Consider the following 19,225-nt stretch of genomic DNA (forward strand, 5'->3'; position numbering starts at 1 on the left):
TTCTTTCGTGACCGTTCAAACCTCATTACTCACCAGAGGATTCATACAGGAGAGAAGCCTTATAAGTGCAGAGAATGTGGGAAATGTTTTAACCAGAGTTCCAGTCTTATAATTCATCAGAGAACCCACACTGGGGAGAAACCTTACAAGTGCATGGAGTGTGGAAAAGACTTCAATAACAGCTCCCACTTCAGTGCCCACCGGAGAACCCATGCAGGAGGGAAAGCATCATAGGAGACACTTCCTCCCACAGCAAAAGAGATAAATATATATTTAAATCTCCCAAACAACATCATCATAAAATATTTAGAAAGGAACTTTCCTAATTTTTAAGCTTAGTATATTCCCAGGGAAGTTATCTTGACATAATCCAGGTAATTTGGAAGTGAATTATAAATGCTAAGGATCCAGATTTAAAGGCACTTCACAGTGTGATTGTTTTTCTCCTATAAAGAACTCAAACACTATCCTCAGGCTGGCCTTACATATGCTGTCATGTAAGAGCTGTGTCAGTGTTGGTGCCAAACTGGTAATTTAGGGGGTTAGAGATAAATTGGTGTCCCCAAGCAGTGATCCCAACCCTTGTTGTGCCTTTACACTGTCCACATGTACTCATACCCATCAACATACATCAGAGATACTTGTATATGGCAGTTTTCAGTTGGAATGTATCGTCACAAGGAAACTTCGAGACTGCTGAGAGTAGGGCATAATTGAGAATCTGGCCTATACTCAGCAAAGGGTAGAAACAACAGTGATGTCATTACTAAATCATTACTAATAACAAAATAACCAGTGTTTATTGAACATTTGCTCGTTAGCAGGCTCTGTGCTGAGTACTTTGTATACATCATCTCATTCAATCCTCACAACAGCTCTAGGAAGTAGATCATATTCTCCCCATTTCCCAGAGAAGAAAACTAAGTTATGCAAAGTTATGGAACTTGCTTGCTCTGAAAATGGCAGAGTTGCTTGTCTACCAGATGTGTTTGTCTCCAGAATCTGAGGCTACACTTAGGCTCCCACTTACATTAGGGCAGGCAACTCAGGTGCTGGGATCTCAAAGCACTTTGTAGATCACATTTGCTGTTAAAATTCCTTTGTGAATTCTTTTTAAACAAATATGGAAATTGGGAATCCCTGAAGATTAAAGCTCTTGGGATGTTCACAATTGGAATGTGCTTTGAGCAAGACTAAGCCATTATCAAAGTATTTGATGAGAATTTTCATCTTCACATTAATGTGGGTGAGAGATATAGGTCAGTAGAGACTGGGAAAAATATGTAGCTAAAGTGATGTTTTCTTTCAATGAGATACTGCTCTGGCTGAGGAACTGGAGTTTAAGGATTTCCCTTTTCTCAGGAGTCAGTCCTGCTTCCGGTTAGATTGGGCTGAATCATAGGTTAAACTTTGAAGACCTGGGCTTCCTTGCCAGTGTTTACTCATCCATGTGGTTTGGCCTCTTTGGCCCTTCCCCTCTTGACATGGCAGCTGCTTTATTCCTGATCCTCACACCAACTCTCAGGAGTGCTGTGTGTGATACCTTGGCATGGCCTGGACTCGTCCTCATTCCATATTCATGGCACAGTTTTATCCTGGACCATCTGGTCTCAGTATATTCTAAATGTTGCCATTAAGACCCACCTCCCACCTAGAGGGGCTAAATCAGAAAGGCTCACAACACTGGATGGTTTTCTAATTTGCAGCATTTTTGGCCTCCAGAGTTTCTTTTTGGAAGGTTTAAAAATGCTTACCAAGAACTCTGATTTCCACTGGATTTTCAATGAAAATCCACCTATGACATTGGGATGCCATTCATATTCTGGTTACTGCATGGACTTGGGAAGTACCTATCAGATGATAGATGCATGCGAACCTTTTAGAGTGGCGCTCTGTATTCACAGTAGAAAGATTTGCACTCCCGACAAATGAGATCTCTCAACCCCCTCTGTTTCCCAATAACCAGCTCACCTGGGATCACTGCTTTTTACTACTTCCCAGTTTACCTCTCCCCGCTCACATTTTTGCTGAGGGGCAGGGTTTTGCATGAGTATTGGAATGGAACTAGCAGCTATCAGTAACTGCAATAATAAGATGATCTTTAGAGGACCATGTAAGTCAAAAGGAAGGATCCCCCAAAGAGGGGAAGGGAGTTCCAGGGGAAGAAACGGTGGTGTGAAATAGCTTGGATTCTGAGTGGGGGTGGGAGCCATTAACTTCTTAGCTCTAGTGTGGTGTAAAATGGGAGGTGGGGCATGATGGGAGCTGAGTTGGATGGACACTGGGGCAGGGTCTGGAGGACCCATGTCTGAGTGGAGCTTGGACACCAGGCTGAGGCTGACGTGTCACACGTGAAATCTAGTAACTGGTTGGAAGCTGGATATGCTGTCATTATGATGACCTCTCAGGACGCTATTGCAATATTCCAGTTACAGGTGATCCGAAGTAGAACAGTGGTTACATCAAAGAGGGGATGGATTGGAGAGGTTTCGGAAGCAGAATTGAGGACAATTCTAGAGGAAACCGAGATAGCCTTGGGCAAACTGGTAGAACTTGTCATCGTCCAGAACTGGGAACACAAGGAGGAGATGCAGATGGGGCAGGAGGGCAGGTTATCATTTTAGTTGGGACATTTAGAACTTGTGTCTAAGGGACATCCAAGTGGCCATATACAGCAGGCAGGTCTGGGCCTGCAGTGGGGGGAGAGGTTAGGACTGGAGAGCTATCTGTGTAGCACAGTAGTTAAACTCATGAGAAAGCGAGTGTGTTTAGTCAGAAATATTGGGCTCAGGACTGAACTGGAGACACAAAATGTAGAAGATGCCCCGCCAGGGTGATCTAGACCACTCCCTGCACCCACCTCCTCATCTGGCATCTTTTGGACACTGTATCGTTGCTGACACCTGAGTTCTCAATGGCGTCCCAGGTGTTCTGGAACTTTCATTGTGGAAACCAAGCTGAGCTCCGTGTAGAGTGTGGCGGTAGTCTCTTCCCCACTGAGTGTCTGCCATTCCTGGACTCTTGGATGCGTCTCATGTTTTCAGTGAATGGTTTTGATGTTTCTTACCGATCCTTCCTTCCTCAGAACTAGGTTCAGCCATGAAAGCAAGAGTAGTGTGAGCCAGAAGAGAGAACTGCCCTCCCTGTGTTTCTGCCTCTTCCTTGGGAAGTTCTTTCAGGGGCCTTCCATGTTAGGGTCTGACCCATCACTTTGCCGGGGCACCCCGATATCCTGGAGCAGGTCCTTGCTGCTCAAATAAACTGACTCAAAGTGGTGGCAGACTTCCTGGACGTGTTAACGTGAGTCTGCTCTTGGGAAGTAGACTGCAGTATGGGTGGACAGTTTCTCAGCCTGGTCCTGGAAACCGAGGCAGGGACTGCTAGCCTGGGTCTGTGTCTCCTTGCTTGCTCCCTCCTTCCCCAGAAGGACTCATTCCACAGACCCCTCAGGAGGCAGATGACCCAAAGGTAGGCGCAGGGAAAGGTGGAGCGCAGGCTGCTTCGGAAACCCAGATTTCTTGTAGGGCTGGGCACCTCAGCAGATGAGCTCATGGTCAGGCTTCCCCCAGCCTGATTGTCACCCAGAGCCTCCTACCTGGGAGGGTAAGGCAACTGGGGGTCTCCCATGATGACAAATGCAGCAGCCAAGACCCCTGTGTCATCCTCAGTTCTCCCTGCTGCATCCCGATCTGGGACCCCCAGTGGGAGAGTTCTCTGCCTTCAGGTTGCAGAATTATATTTAGTCTGGAGGGAAGAGTAACTCTCGGGGGACTGGGGTGCAGGAGTTTTGAAGTGGTGCAGTGGTGTCCAGAGTGGGTGTCAGTCATATTACCCAGGCCGCCCTGGGATTTTGCATTTAGACTCCTGTGCTAGGCGTCCTTTCGATCCCCTCTCTCTATTCCACTTTCATTTTACCACTGTCTAGATGCTGCTGATCTCTGGATGTGTGTCCTACCCCTACCCTGGATCTCAGGAGCCCAGTGGCTTCCGGACAGCCCTCCTGGGCTCCTCCGTTCCCCACGTCCACCTCTGCTGTCCTGGACCTTGTTACCCATCCATTCAGCACGTGCATTTACACACACCCTTAGGGGTTCATCCCCATTGAGGCCTATGGATTGAGACTTGTCATAGACTCACTCCCCCGACACATTTTTCCCTTCTGAGGGCATTTTCCAATTGGGCTGTGGTTACCCAGCGGCCTGGGAAGTCTTTTTGAATGCAGTCAGTGTCTACAGTTGGAATTAATCCTGTGAAACACTCTCTGCCTCAATCCCCTCCCCGTGGTGCCCCTCAGCAACCCTTCTCTTAGCAGTAAACACCAGTTTCAGGTCCCTGCACAGTCTGCTTCGAGAGATTGGTGCCACCTTAGAGTGGGAGGTCAGGGAAGGTGGAGAGCTGGGACTTAAATTGGGTCTCGGAGTCTGGAATGGCAGACTTAGTCTTTCTCATGGCTGCTGGCTGCTGATCTCTTCACACTCCCATTTCCTCCCTGCCTGCCTCCCCCGCTCTGATTTTAGGCAACTCTGGAATTAGCTCCAAATGCACATTTTAGGTTTCCAGAGGCATATTCCTTCCTGACCTCATAATTACTTCCCCCATCCCATGCTGCAGCTGAATGGGTGCTTTTTGCCCATGCCCCCCTGGTGCCTATTGCTCCTTTCCTGCCAGGAACCCCAGAAGGAGCCTGTGCTCCAGTAATCCGGTCTGTGCTGCTTGGAGGAAGTGGCAGACGCAGAAGCTGCCACCGTTCTCAGGGTGTGGCCAGTCCTCCCACCTCCCGCGGCTGAGACCTCCCACCTCCCCGCAGCTGAGAGCTGCTTTGTTCTAAGAGCCACTTGTCAGGTCAGGAGTGTCAGGACAATCCAGGAAGTTAATGAAACAGTGTTGCCAAAACTCACTGTACAAGTAGAGTTGGGATCCACACAGACACTGCTTTTTTTAATTAGGGACACAGTGATTCTCTTTGTGTTTAAAGATGATTTGATCCTGTCTGCTGTTACATAATACTTATTTCTAAAGTCACATTTATTTTTCACATTTTCATGTCAGAAAAATGTCCCAGGATTGTGGCCCCTAGAGCACGAGGGCCGCGGGAAGGGTCTTCAATGCTGGTTCTGGGTCAGCATTATGGGTTCACCTTGCGCTTGTTATTTTCTTTCCATGGAGATCAGTTGGCTTCACCTGACTCCCAGCTACAGGTGCAGGAGTTTGCATTTGCTTTCTGCCACACACTGCTGTGTGCACTTGACCAGATTTCAGCCACCCCGGCCTCCTTTCACTTCCTACAGTGGGCGAGCCCTTCCCACCGTTGAACATCCAATTCCAACTTGGATTCTTGTCTTTGATTCATCACCTGGCTAACACCCACTCCTCTTTCAGGTCTCAGTTGATAAATCACAAAAAAGCAGTCCCTAACTCTCCTCCCATTTTGCCTCATATCACTCACCTAGTCTGTTATTACACATTTGATTTTTAATGCCTGAGTGGACACTGCTTGTGGCCGCCCCCTCCCCTAGCGTATGCAGCTTCTGTTCAGGTGACTGGTTCCTCTTATCAAGTCCATGCGACTCAGGGCTTCCCTGCTTTGTCCAAAGTGACCCCCTTCTTCCCGGTCCCTTCTCCATCGAGGAACAGCGAATCAGTGATGCCATTTCCAGAATGACAGGGATTGGATGCTCAGAGACAGATGACCCAGTTTAAGCCAATGAGATGAAGTAGCAGGTGGGGGGGGGGGACAGGACTAGAATAACTTAGCATTTGAATTTCACCAATTTGAGAGCAGCCTGGAGCCAGAGACACACATAGAATACAGGCGAGGGAGCCCAGAGAAATGGAGCTGGAGATATTGATGTTGACACTTACTCAGCTGTCAGACTTTATGAAGTGAGCAGATCTATTTTCTTGTTAAGTTAGTTTGAGCTGGGTTTTCTTTTCCTTGCAGCTGAGAGCAATACACCTAACAACTTCCAGTCCCTAGTCCCCTCTTTCTTCGATCCATCACTTCATATCCCTTCCTACCCAGCTTAAGTGCCATAATTCAGAACTTCAACCATTCTTGCTAACATCCTTGCATTTCCCACTGCTGTCTTCTATTACATCTGCCTGGCATAATCTCAATCATTTAAGATCCAATAATGCAGCCTATTACCTGCAGTCATGCTATTGACTTTTACTGGAAGGAAAAAAAATGATCATAAAGATTGATGCCATAATAAATTCGTGGTCAATTAGGTCCTAAACAAGGTCCAACAATCACTCTACTAGGTTGTTCATGGTGGCAATGTGATGGCAAAACATTTTGTAACCGAAATGTCCAATAAAGGGGAATGTGATAAAAATTATAGTAGCAGCAGGCAACAGAAAATGAAGTAGCCATTTAAAATGTGAAAAAAAATATACAGCCCCCATGTGAAAATGCTCACAATAAACTGTTAGCTCACAAGAGTAATATCACAAAAGCATGTGTGGGTACAAAAATACTCCAAAAGGATCTATGATGATGAAATGTAATGTGGTAATCTCAGAGTGCTGGAATTACAGACTTGTGATTTTCAAATATAATGTTCAATATTAATTTAAGATAAAATTTAAAATTATTTACAGTTCTATGAAATAGAAGCAAGGACCAGAGATGATCTCGAATCCTCATCAACTTTCTAAAGTCGACACCAGCCCTTTTTTTGTTCTTAAAATATATCCTACCAGAGATGTACAAACAGGATTCTGTGTCACAGGTAATTTGAAATAATTATTTGCCAACTTTATAGATCATTAGGATTATTTATTTCATTTTTTTTTCAATTTGGGGAATTTATTTTTTCATGATTGTCAGTTTGGAAAAACTGCCTTTTTTCCTGTTCTCTCGACTAATTTGTGTAACATGGAGGTAATGTAGTCTTTGAAGGTTTGGTGAAATTCTTCTTTAAAAGAGTGTAGTCCTGATTCTTTCCTTCCAACTTTTTATTTTGAAAATTGCTCAATAGTGAATTCAGGGAATTGATAATGATACTATCTACTACTCAGTCCGCAGTCTCTTTGTGCTTCCTTGTTTTTGGTCACAACAAGTGTCCCAGGTTCAGCTTGTATTTAGATTGCCCCCCCCCATGTGGAATCAGTCACTTCCCCAGGGAGTCTGCTTCCTTTTAATGGGGAGTGGTATTTAGAAATCAGAAACTGGACATTTAGTGTGCTCACTGCTACTTTGCTGTTATTGCTTTTGACCATTTTATTGGGCAGACTTAGGAAATATATATGTGGATTTTAAATTTCATGAGTTCATGTTAACATTTCCAATTCAAATTTAGTATTACATGATTTTTATTAACCTATTTTATTTTATATTTATATTTCTCTTACAGGTACATCTTGGTGCTAATTAACATTAATGTATTATTTGCTTATCATATTTTATTTGCTTTATCACTGTTTTAAAATTATGAGACCAATATTACTACTAATAAATAATGTTCATGATTTCAGTCCTTCTTTGCAGTCCTTCTTATTATTAGAACAGATACCAGTAAGAGTTCTGTGTTCAAAGTGACTTAAAGCACCAAAAAGAGTGAAATACTTTGGAGTAAACTTAATGAGGGAGGTGAAGTACCTATACATTGAACTTTAATGCTCTGTTAAAGGAAATAAGACACAAAGCTATCCCATGCTCATGGATTAGAAGAGAAAACACTGTTAAAATGGCTATATTACCTAAAGCAATTTATAGATTCAACGAAATACATTATCAAAAGCCCAATGACATTTTTCAAGGAAATAAAACAATTATGAAACTGTTATACAACCACAAATGGCCCAAATAGCCAAAGCAATCCTAAGAGAAAAGAAAAGGAAGTATCATACTTCCTGACTTCAAACTATATTGAATCAATATTGTTTCAAAACAGCAATCAAAACAGTCTGGTAATGAACAAAAACAGAAACACAAACCATTGGAATAGACTAGAAAGCCCAGAAGTAAATTCACACAAATATGGGCAATTAATCTTTGACAGAGTTGCTGCAACCATACAATGAAGAAAAGCCTCTTTAACAAATGATTTTGGGAAAGATGGACAGTCACATGCAGAAAAATGAAACTAGATCCATGCGTAACTCCATATACAAAAATTAATTCAAAATGGATTAAAGACTTGGATATAAATACTGCACTATAAAATATATAAAAGAAAATATAGGGGGCACATGATAGGACAGCAACCACAAAGTTATATTTGAGCATGCAGCCCCAATAGCAAGGGAAAAGCAAAAACAGACCAGTGAGACAACATCAAACTTAAAAGCTTTTCTACTTCAAAAGAAACGATCACGAAAACAAAAAGGCAACCTTAGACTGGGAGAAGATATCTGCATATCACACGTCTGACACAGGGCTAATTCCAAAATATATAAAGTGCTCATACAATCCAACAACAATAAAATAGGCGACACAACTTAAAAAATGTACAAAAGACCTGAATAGATACTTTCTAAAGAAGATACTCAGGTGGTGTACAGACACATGAAAAATCGTTCAATATCACTTGGGAAATGCAGATCAAAACCAGAATATCACCTCACTTCTGTGAAAATGACCCATATTAAAAAAAAAAAAATGAAAACATGTTGGCAAGGATGTGGACAAAGAAAATTCTCATCCACTTTTGGTGGGAATGCAATTTGGTGCAGCCTCTATGGAAAATGGTAAAAAGATACCTTAAAAAAAAAAAAAAAAGGAAATCCCAAACCTCTCCCAAAGACTATGAAAACCTAATATGAAAAGATTTACGCCCTCCTGTGTTCATGGCAGCACCATCCACAATTGCCAAGTCATGGAACCCGCATAAGTGTCCAAGGAGAGACAGCTAAATAAAGAAATTGTAGAATATATACGCAATGAACTACCATTCAGCTATTTAAAAGGATGAAATAGTGCCCTTTGGGACAATTGGATGAAGCTTGAGGTGATTATGCTAAGTGAAATAAGTCATAAGATGACAGATATTGAATTGTTCCATTTATCTGTGGAATTTAAATAACCAAAAACCTTCCCAGAGTGTTGGGGTATCATTTATTAAGGTTAAAATATAAGGCCCCATACCCTCCTCAGCAGGAAGGTTTGGGAGACTTGAATAAAGGGAATTGATAAGGTTGCTGTGGGAACCAGACCATAAGACTGATATATTTATGTATACTTGACCCTGAATGCGGAAGCCAGGCCAGGACACATTCTGTGTCAAAGGCTAACGAGACCAGGCATCCCAGCACTAACCAACCCCAACTGACTCCACAGTCACGAAAAGCCCTGAAATAGCTTATAAAAGGTGCCCCAAACCCTTCTCTTGCCTGCTGTTTGTCTCAGCAGTGTATCTCAACAAATCCCCCTTTTAGTTCTCCACTCTGTCTCTGGAATTCTTTCACCCCTGCGCCTCCGGCCTCACCCTGATCTCCCCACAGGCTCGCTCTAAAGGCTTTCTTTGGACTTTGTGGAGTTGGGCCTGGGTTGCTCTAGGTTTTCTCTGGGCTTTTTCGGGAGAGGGGAGGGATCTTTCGCGGCCAGGTCACCCCAACTGCCACCCAGCAATTTCCTGGGTCAGGGTCTACAAAGCTCCCACTGGCCTGGGTTGGATTGGGCCCAGGCCCACTTTCCTGTCAGCAAAATTCCTCGAAGGAAATTGTCAGTTTGGAAAACTGTCCTCGGTTTCCCTCAGTAAGTCGACCCCCAGCCCAGATGCGCTCCCCCTGCTCCCGCTGGCTTCCTCCTAGTTTTTCCCCTCAGGGGCCACCAACCTTAGTTCTTCAGCTCCCTGGGGAAGTCCTGGGTCCTTACAGCTGCTTTGAAGCCTCTGGGCTGTGCGAGGAGCACTTATTAGTTTTAATTATTGTTGTTGTTTTCAAGGGAGCCTCTCTGTTCGGCCATGTTGTGGGTGGAGTCTCAGCCATCAAAACTAACTGGCCCCGCACAGCAAAAACAATTAGACTTTGGTGTGAAAAATACACTGGCTATCAGAGGGGAAGGAGGCAGGGGTAGGGGAAGGTAGGGCAGGGGGCATTGGCAAGGGAGGGTGAGTAAAACTTGTGCATAGGTGGAGGGGTGAAAATGTAACCCCAAAGTTACATAGACATGAAAATGAATGACAATATAAAAATCCCCAAAACAAAAGTGACTTAAAATAGCTAATTTCCTACTGTGGTTATATTATCAAAGATAAACTTTAGGTCATTTGTTTGCTGGTTAAATTTTAGGATTTTAAAGAAACGTTTAAACTATTTGCATGTGTAAATTTACTCGCTATAATAAAAGTTGAAATTCTGTGAAGACAGATGTACGCAGGGTATTCGTTTTCATTCCAATCCTTTCTCTCTTGTCTCATCTTCTATAGGTAATGATGGTTAATCCTGCCTGCAGTTTTGGCAAGAAAAGCAACTATGTATTTAAATTATTTGCTATTCTTTGTTTCTTTTAAAATATCTTTCTATTTCAGAAACTTAAGCATATACCAAAAGTGAGAGGACAATAATGAATGAGTGTTCAATAATTATCAACTCATGGCTATGCTTGTTTCAAATCTATTGTCACTCACTCTCTCCAAAGAAACTTGGAAGCAGATCCTAGATGTCAAATCACTTCATCCATAAATATTTTAGTGTAGATCTCCAAGAGATAGTGATGCTTTTAAAAATAAGTATATTCACTACACCCTTGCCGTACCTAGAAGTTAAAAATTATATAAAAAAACATTCAGTTAGTGTTCCAATTTCATGGATTGTTTCATTAAAATTTGAGGACAGTCTGTTTGAAACAAAATTTAGATAAAGTCCTACAATGCAACTAGAATTAGGTCATTTTTGCTCTGGAATTTTCTAGCCTCTGAATCCCCGTGACATCACTAAACCTATTTCACCTGTGAACTGGTATTTTAGACCTAGAGGTTGATCACATGATAATATTCAGATGTGGGTTTTTTTTTTTTTTAAGACTAAATCACAGGTGGTGCTGTGTACTCCCATCAGAAGATTCAATTGCCTGGTTGCCTCCCTTTACATGATACAGGCTATGACTGACTGTCATTGCCAGGATTTATATTTTAATAGTGGTTGCAAAATGGTGACACTTGAATTCCATTCTTTTAGCATTGATTAGCTGGAATACTATTATAAAGAGAAGCTTCCTTAACTATTTGGTTGTTCAGAATTACCTTTTATACACGGAAAGCAGGATAAATGCTTGCTTTTCCCCCTTTGTTAATACTGGTTATCAAAATAATGAGTTGATTCTCTTTGCATTTTTTATAGGTGACCAGTGAGCTTTTAAAGATGGGCCTCCTTGGTGGTACAGGGGGTTAAGTACAGCACAGCGAAGCTATCCGCAGCCTCCACAGCCTGAGTTCCATCCCCTGCTAGAGAGCTGACCCACATGGTGCAGCAGACCTCTCCTGCCTCACCCGCTGCTCCCCTCAGCAGTGCATTTCAGTAGATCTGCCTCTTCCATTCCCCACTGTCTCTGCTGAATCCTCTCACCCCCTTCCCCCCCAGCCTAGACCCCAGTTCTTATATGCATAAATAAATAAATCTTTAAAAATAAATAAACTCATGGACTCTTAAATTAACTGTTCCAATTCACCTTGATGAAGAATAATCTCAGATTGTCCCATATTTGTCCAGTGGGAGTCTTTTGAAGCTTTTGAGTTCCCTTGACATGACACAAAGAGTCTTTAGTAACTTTCTTATTTTTTAGGATGATAAGGTTTTGCATATTTATCTCATACAGTATTTGTCCCAGACCTGGAATCAGCTATTTCTCAAAATAAACAAACACACACACACATACCACCTAAAAAACAAACAAAAAACCCCCCATCTGGTTCATTTTATTGAAAACTAATATTTAGAGCTCACAATCTTTTATAAAGAGTACCAAAATATACTCTTCCACATTTACTTTTTAAATTTATCTTGAAAATCATTCATAGTAGGTTTTGGAGATCTTTCTCATTATTTTATTTAGGTAGATAACTTGTTTTACTGAGCCGCTGACTCATGTATTTGCTGAGGCCACTATGTACAGACAAAGAAGGGAGGCGCTTTATTTTCTGGTCTTCCTCCTTGGACAGTCTTGATGGTCTCCTTCTTCAGGCCTGGAACAGCTCCTCACCATACTCCTGTTTCCTTGGTCTTAGAGCCATGACTTCAGCCTGGTCAGCCAGGAGTGTCTCGCAGCCTTGTCTGCAGAATCGGCTGTGTCCATGAGAATCGGTTGCTTTGAACACATTGTCCTTTGCCTTCAGGTAGGGCTCCTGAGGGCTTGAGTATTTAACACTGCGTTTTCATAGTCTTGACACTGAAAAATCACTGTTTCTACTTGGCTTGTAATTTCTTTCCTTCCCTTTGTTGCAAATATTTATACATTCTTGCTTTGCCTTGTATGTTGTTATTTAACATCTAATAACTACCTGATTTTCTTTCCTTGCACTGATTTATTTTTTAACCTGGGGCCCAAACAATGTCTTTTTTAATTGTTTAAAATATTGTTTTACTGGGAGTTGGCCATTCTGGGATAATTTTCCCAGGAACATGATGAGACTGTCAATATACAAGTTAATAAACAGGAGCGTGCAGCTATCTTTTTAAAATAGTGATTTTGTTTCCTTTGGACATTTTCCCAGAAGTGGAATTGCTGGGTCCTAGGGTAGTTCTATCTTAAAAATGTTGAGGAACTTCCACTGTTTTCCATAGTGGTTGCATCATTCCCACTAACAATACACAAGATTCCGTTTCCTCTACATCCTCACACTTATTTTCCTTCTTTTTTTGGGTTATTAGCTATTTCAATGTGCATGGTGGTATCTACAGTTCTGATTTGCATTTCCATAGTGATTAGTGATGTTGAACCTCTTTTCACATGCTTATCAGTCATCTGTATTTCTTCTTGAGAGAAATGTGTTCAAGTCCTTTGCCCATCTTTAAAATTTGGTTGTTTTTCTGTTGTTGAATTGTAGACTTCTTTTTGTCTCTTGGATATCAGTCCCTTATCAGATGAATGATATACAAGCACTTTTCTCCCCATTCCATGGGTTCCCTTTTTCACTCTGTTGATTCTCTCCTTCGATGTACAGAAATTTCAAATTTTGATGAAGTCTTAATTTTATTCATTTTTTCTTTTTTGCCTTTTTGGGTGTCATATCCAAGAAATCACTGCCAAATCTAGTGTCACGAAACTTTCCCCCTTTCTCTAGATATTTATGGCTTTTGGTCTTAGGGGTATGTATTTGATCCATGCTGAATTAAGTTTGATGTATTGGTACATCCGCTCTCATATTGCTTGACAGTTCCCATCGTGTAGCAGAGGGAACACAAAACAGTTTAAGAAAGCAGAGTCCACATTTCCACCCTTGGATTTTAGGCCCCAATATGTCTTTCTTCATCAACAAATACTTGCCCCTAGCCATGAAAGAGGCCATAAGAATGTAAGAAAACCAATGCAAAAATTTATATTTTATTTGAATTCAAAAAATTTAAAATTGCTTTCAAATTCAGGAAAGTACCATAATGCAGGACCCCAAGGGGAAGCCTCATATACAGAGACAGATAAATTAAATGTATATACTGCAGACAAGCCAAGAAGGTGTAGATTACATATTTACAGCACTTGATGTTTTCTGAAAACCATATTTATACATTTTATTACATTTACAAAAAAGGCTTCCACTACTGTTTACCTACAATAATGAAAAAAAATTTACACCTTTTTTCTTTCTTTTTTGGTACTGTACAAACTTTGTATAATAAAAATATATCTCTGTACAAAAGATTTTTGTTTTTGTTTTACTTTTTTTTTTTTCTCTATGGGATGGCGGTGAGCATATGGTGTGAATGGCGGATGAAGGCCTTCGTCTGCCCCGGCCCCTTCTAGGCCCCTGGCGTGGAGAGAAAATGCCAGAGGTGGGAAAGGCTGATGCACAGCCAAGTGCTGGGCACCCGTCTGCATGTGCTCCTTGGGCATCTGCCAGGAGTTCACAGGGCACACGGGAAGGGGTGAGGCAGGCTGGAGGAGGAGTCCACTGGTTGGTCTGAGTGTAAGAAGGGGAAGGGAGCAGCCAAAGAGCTTCCTGCATCGGTGTCCAGGGAAAGAAAGAGATGAGTGTGAGCATGTTTGTCTGGGGTCATCCTCTCCCGCCAAGCCCGGGTGCTGTGGCCCAGAGTGGCCCGTGCAGCTGTGGGCTCCTGACTGTCCCTGTCGTCTGCTGCAAGGGCACACCCCTCGCTTTGCCCGGCCAGTCTCAACCTTCAGCCCATCTCACCCAGAATTTGCTTAAGAACCAGGTGTCCCTGCCGCGCCACACATTTCTAGGTGTCATTTCCATATGTGACTTGAACATCTGGAGCCAGCAGGTTACACACCCGCAGAGAAAGGGGCCTTCAGAGCCTTGCTGTCTCCCAAGATTTCCAGGGAGTCTGTCAAAGACCCAGGCACAGCGAAACTCAAAATGAATGAAACCCACTTGCGAGGAGCAGGAGAGATAGGGCTTTCGCTCCGAGGTCCTTTGTCTGCTGTGGCCAGGGGCTGCTGAGAGCCCTGGGCAGCCTGGCCTGGGAAGCCCTGGTGTGGCCCCGGTGGAGAGAAGAGAATTGCAACAGGGCTTGTGGGTCCCTGCCTGGCCCGCCGGCCCAGGCCACCACGCGCTGAGGAGATTCACCTCCTCCTGCCCTCCTCAACCTGTGGCCTTTGGGGTCAGACAGACCTGGCCTTGCATCCTGCCTGCTCACCTACTGTGTGGCCTGCCTCGCCTCCCTTCCTGGCCTTCTCATCTATAAAATGGAAACAACAGTCCCTCAGTTTGGGGGTTGCTGTAAGGTCTAGAAACAATATAACTAAAGCGTCAGGCACAGAGAAGAAATTCAAGGTACGATAGCCATTATTTTTGGGACACTGGGGGACCATCGCTCTCTCATCACCTCCAGCACTGCCCCAATTCCTGCAGACCTGGGGTCCCCGTCTGGGTCACAGACTTGTCTTCTCATCTCCTGGTCAGGAGACAACCAGATGTGAGTGGACTCACGGCCATACTCTTGTCCTTCCTCCTCGGCCTCGCCCTGCTTTTCCGGGGCCGTGACCCAGAATGACTTAATCCACTGACTTTAGACTCAAAACAATTGTTGGAAAAAAATAAAGAAACTGATTTTCCAAACTATTTTTTAGGAATTTTTCTGTCCTTGGGGTACCCCTTGCCATCACTCTGCAGTTGGACCATCTCTCTGCAGACGCTGGTCTCTGCCCACTGAACACATCCTGCTGACACATTTCTGGGGTCCTCTACCGCAGGGCGGGGCGGGCACATGGCCTTCAGGGCTGATCCCGCCCCCTCCTCTGTTGTGGGAAGCAGGACTTGGGGCGTCTTGCACACACGTTTCTCTTCTCCAGCTTCTCTGGTCTCTTCTTTAGGACTCAAATGAAGGAGGGGTGTGTGTCTGTGTGTGCCCAGGCTCATGCACACACGCACACACCCACAAATGCTTTGCTATTTTAAATCCGTAAGCTTCCTTCCTCTGTCTACAGCCCCTCTTCCCCTATTGCCCAAAGTTGGGGCACAGTGGGCGTCCTCTCCAGGGTGGGGTGCGGATGGAGGCAGGGCAAGGGCCCAGTCCCAGCAGGAGCAGACACGGGTGAAGAGACAGACAAAGATGGCGCTGGGCACTGTGCTCAGGGGAGCCTGCTCCTGTCCCCTGGAGATCTGGGCCGGTGGGTGCAGCAGGCAGCGAGCGGAGAGAGGCAAAGCAAGAGGGGAGGGGTGGGGAGAAGGGAAGAAAATGAATTGTCTTGATTTTTCTCTCTGATTTGCAAGCTCCCCCAGCTGAGGGAGGGGCGTAGGTAGAAAACACACACAGAGGAATGTGTATTTTCTTTAAGTATTCTTTCCCCTGGTGGGGTAGGACCCAGCGTCTAGGAGTCACCCTCCCTTGGAACGCAGGACAATGTTTTAATTTTCATTTCTCACAAAATGAGAAAGAAATGAATGTAATAATAATAATGCCTATGTAATAAAGAATCCAGCCTGGCTGATGTTCATCTTTCTAACCACACAGCTGTAAAGTATTTTAAATCTGTCTTGGCTGGAGGAAGGGCTGTGAGGTCAGCAGAGTCCCGATTACTTGCCCTCTGCTCACTGACGCCACAGCCTAGTGACTTCCCTATGTGGGCCCTGATGTTAATTTCAGCTGTTCTTTTTAGGCACCATTTGAATGTATCACCAACCCACTCACTTTAAATGGATGTGTGTCTGTTCGGGGTGTTTCTTTACACGCAGCCCCTCCTTGTGTCAAATACCACTTTCTCTGAGCTCCAGCTCTGGGCAGGCTTCCAGCAGGCCTTTGGACTCACGTCTGCAGCATCGACTCCTGGTGGACTTTCTAGCCCACAGGACTGCGCTGCGGACCCCAGACTTGCCAGTTACTCAGTTGTGTGAACAATTCCTTACAATAAAGCTCTCCCTTGCTCTCTTCTCTCTCTGTCCAGTCCTTCAATGAGCAGCCTTTTGTGTCTGGCAGGAACAGCTATCACACGTGCTGCCATGACAGGAACATGGGAAGGAGATTCAGAGCATGTGTACATGTGTGTATGCTGTGTGTATATGCTGTGTGTCTGTGTGTACACATTTCTCTCTGTAGGGCCCTACGGAGCTTTTGGGCTTGGATATTTTACTGAGTGCAAAGGTTAAGTAAGAAAAGTCTAGAGTCAGTCTGCCTGGAACTGGATCCTGACATGGTCACTTACTAGCTGTGCGATCTTGGTCAGGTTAATTCCTCAGTTTCCCCATCTGTACTGGGCATAACAACAGTTCCCACCACCAGGTGTGGGGCGGGCCGAGCTCAGTGCCTGTCACGGGGCAGCACTCAGCACACACTCCATCCCCCACTGCCGTGTCTGCTGGGCGTGTGTCCTCATGTGTGCACAGGTATGTCACCCAACGCCCCTCTCACCGGCTGCCGGAGGCGGGGCCCTCGGTGGCGGTGGCGGTGGCAGCCAGGCCTGGAGGCTATACGGCTGTGCACACAGTGCTGACTGTGAACTCCGCCTCGGAGGCCATGATGTCTGTGGGCTGGATGTTGCGGTCATACATTGGGTTCTCAAATGTGGCCCGGACATTGGTGTTCTCGTGGCCAGCGTAGCCATTGAATGGAACTTTGGGTCTTCTCCTGGGAAGAAGAGAGGGCTGGTTGATAAGACATCAAAGGAGAGACTTGGCCCAGGGCTCCAGGGGAGGGAGGGCAGGGGAGGGGCATTGGCACTTTCAGGTTACAGGTCTCCTGAGACAAGAAATCTCTGGCTGGGTTTGGGTCGCAGCAGGGCCTGGCCCCCACTTCACCTGCTCCAGTCCCACCTACCTGTGTTTGTAGAGATAGAGCACGAAGCCTGCGATGATGAGGGCGATGAAAGGCACCAGGATCGCAGCTGCCACTGAGCTGCTGTTGGAAGCAAAGTGGCGGCCGATGGACTCGGAGTCTGACTCCAGCAGCCTGAGGTCTGCGAAGTCGCAGAGCAAAGCCGCAGGTCACAGAGATGCGGTGTGAAGGCATCGGCCCCCCTCCTCCGACCCAGTGTACAAATTTCTCTCCCACCCCATGAGCTCACACACCCCGGGGACAAATGCTAGTTACCAAGTCTTTGGAAGCCAAACTGCCCAAAGCCTTGGCCCTTGACGGAGCCTTGGTAAACGAAGGTGCCTCCTGAAGACTCCGAGGAGACCTGTGATGGTGGGGAGCAGAGGGGTTAGAAGGGAGGAAAGCTAGAGGGAATCAGAGCTCCTGCCGGCTAGGCCAGAGACATGCTAAAAGGCACACACTGCTGCACCTGGGGTGTCGCCTCCTCCTGTCCCCCGACAGACATGACTGTCCACACCCGGGCAGGGCGGAGAGACTGACGGCTAGGGCTGGGGCAGGGACACCACCAGCGGGTAGGAGGTAGGGGGACATTTTTATTTTCTGCTGGCTGAATCACGGGTGCCTCGGTTTCTCACTTGTGAAATGGAATAACCACAGAGCCGCTGTCGTTGTTGTGAGGATGCGATGGGTTAATACAGGCGGGCACTTAGGACACTTAATAGGCTCCAGGTAAGTTTTAGCTATTATTATTAGTCTAAAAAAAGGCCTTTTAGAAACCAAATGTACTCACTAGTGTGCACATACTTTGGAGAATTCATCACAGTTCCGATAGCTATTAATTTCGGGGGGAAGTTGGGACGTAACTCCTCCCTGCTCCCTCTGCCACTAGCCTCCACGATGTTCACAAGCAGACAGACCTCAGATGTGTAGGGTTAGGACTGCTCAGCGAAGGCCTCCTCCCGAGATACTGGCTGCCCATGTGCCTCCCTACACATACCCCTTCTCCTGGGTAAAGCCCCTGCCTATTGTGTGCCAGGCTGACCTCCATACTGGGTCCCCTAATATGCTCTGGAGGGCCACAGAAGTGGGCCTGGTGGGTGCTCTTCTCCCAGGCAGCTGCTGCAGCACCCCATTCACATCTAGGCCCTGGCTGGCTCTTCTTCTCCATTTCCCGGCTTGGACCTGCTCTCCTCTGGCCACCCTCCTGGCCTGGAGGACTCTGCTGCACGGTTTCTGGAATCCTTCTGTGGAAGCCAGCAGCCCTGGGATTCCCAAGGGGAGATCCCAGGGTACTTTTGAGAATACAAGGCACTAACTCTGCCAGTTTCTCCTTGTGTGTTTGTAAAGCAAAATCACTGAAGCCACGGTCCTTCACCCCTGGTCTCGTCTGGGAGGATGTGCTCCGGCTCCTCAGCTCTTGGCTCTCCTGTGACCTCCAACTTCCTACCCCTCCTCTACTCGCTTCAGCACCCCAGAATGGGAAGCTGAGGATGGGAGAGAAGACACTGTGCTCAAAGCCCCTCCATGAAATGGGAAGGCAGAAATGGGAATCCCAGGGGAGACCAGGCTCCCCAGGAATGCCCAGGACTGCAGGAAGTCTTTCCCCATGGGAATGCAGAAGTCATATCCCTTTTCCACATCCCTCCCAAGCTGGGCTGAATGATCACAATCCATAGCCTTGAATGTGAGTAGACGTTTGAGCTGATGCTTTGAGACTCAGCACTTTCTCCCAACTCCTCTGTGAGCAGGGAGGAGTTATATCTCAACTCCCACCCACCCCACAAAAAAAAGAATACCAGTTGAAACTGTGATGAATTCTCCAAAGCATGTTAACACCAGTGGGGACATTACCGTC

The 19,225-nt window shown here is 45.4% G+C and overlaps 1 protein-coding gene across 1 annotated transcript in view; it reads right to left on the reverse strand.

The window, feature by feature from the left end:
* Positions 1 to 17,024: 17,024 nt before the first annotated feature.
* The window catches only part of CSMD2 (CUB and Sushi multiple domains 2), a gene marked incomplete at both ends in the record, with an annotated part of 507,564 nt that continues 505,363 nt past the window's right edge, over positions 17,025 to 19,225 (reverse strand). The window contains 3 exon segments of the mRNA XM_084243387.1: positions 17,025 to 17,184; positions 17,374 to 17,512; positions 17,647 to 17,734. Of these exon segments, the coding sequence (XP_084099513.1) occupies positions 17,025 to 17,184; positions 17,374 to 17,512; positions 17,647 to 17,734 (387 nt within the window).

Source organism: Talpa europaea (assembly GCF_964194135.1).
Source record: "Talpa europaea genome assembly, chromosome: 9".
NCBI classification, from domain to species: Eukaryota; Metazoa; Chordata; class Mammalia; order Eulipotyphla; family Talpidae; genus Talpa; species Talpa europaea.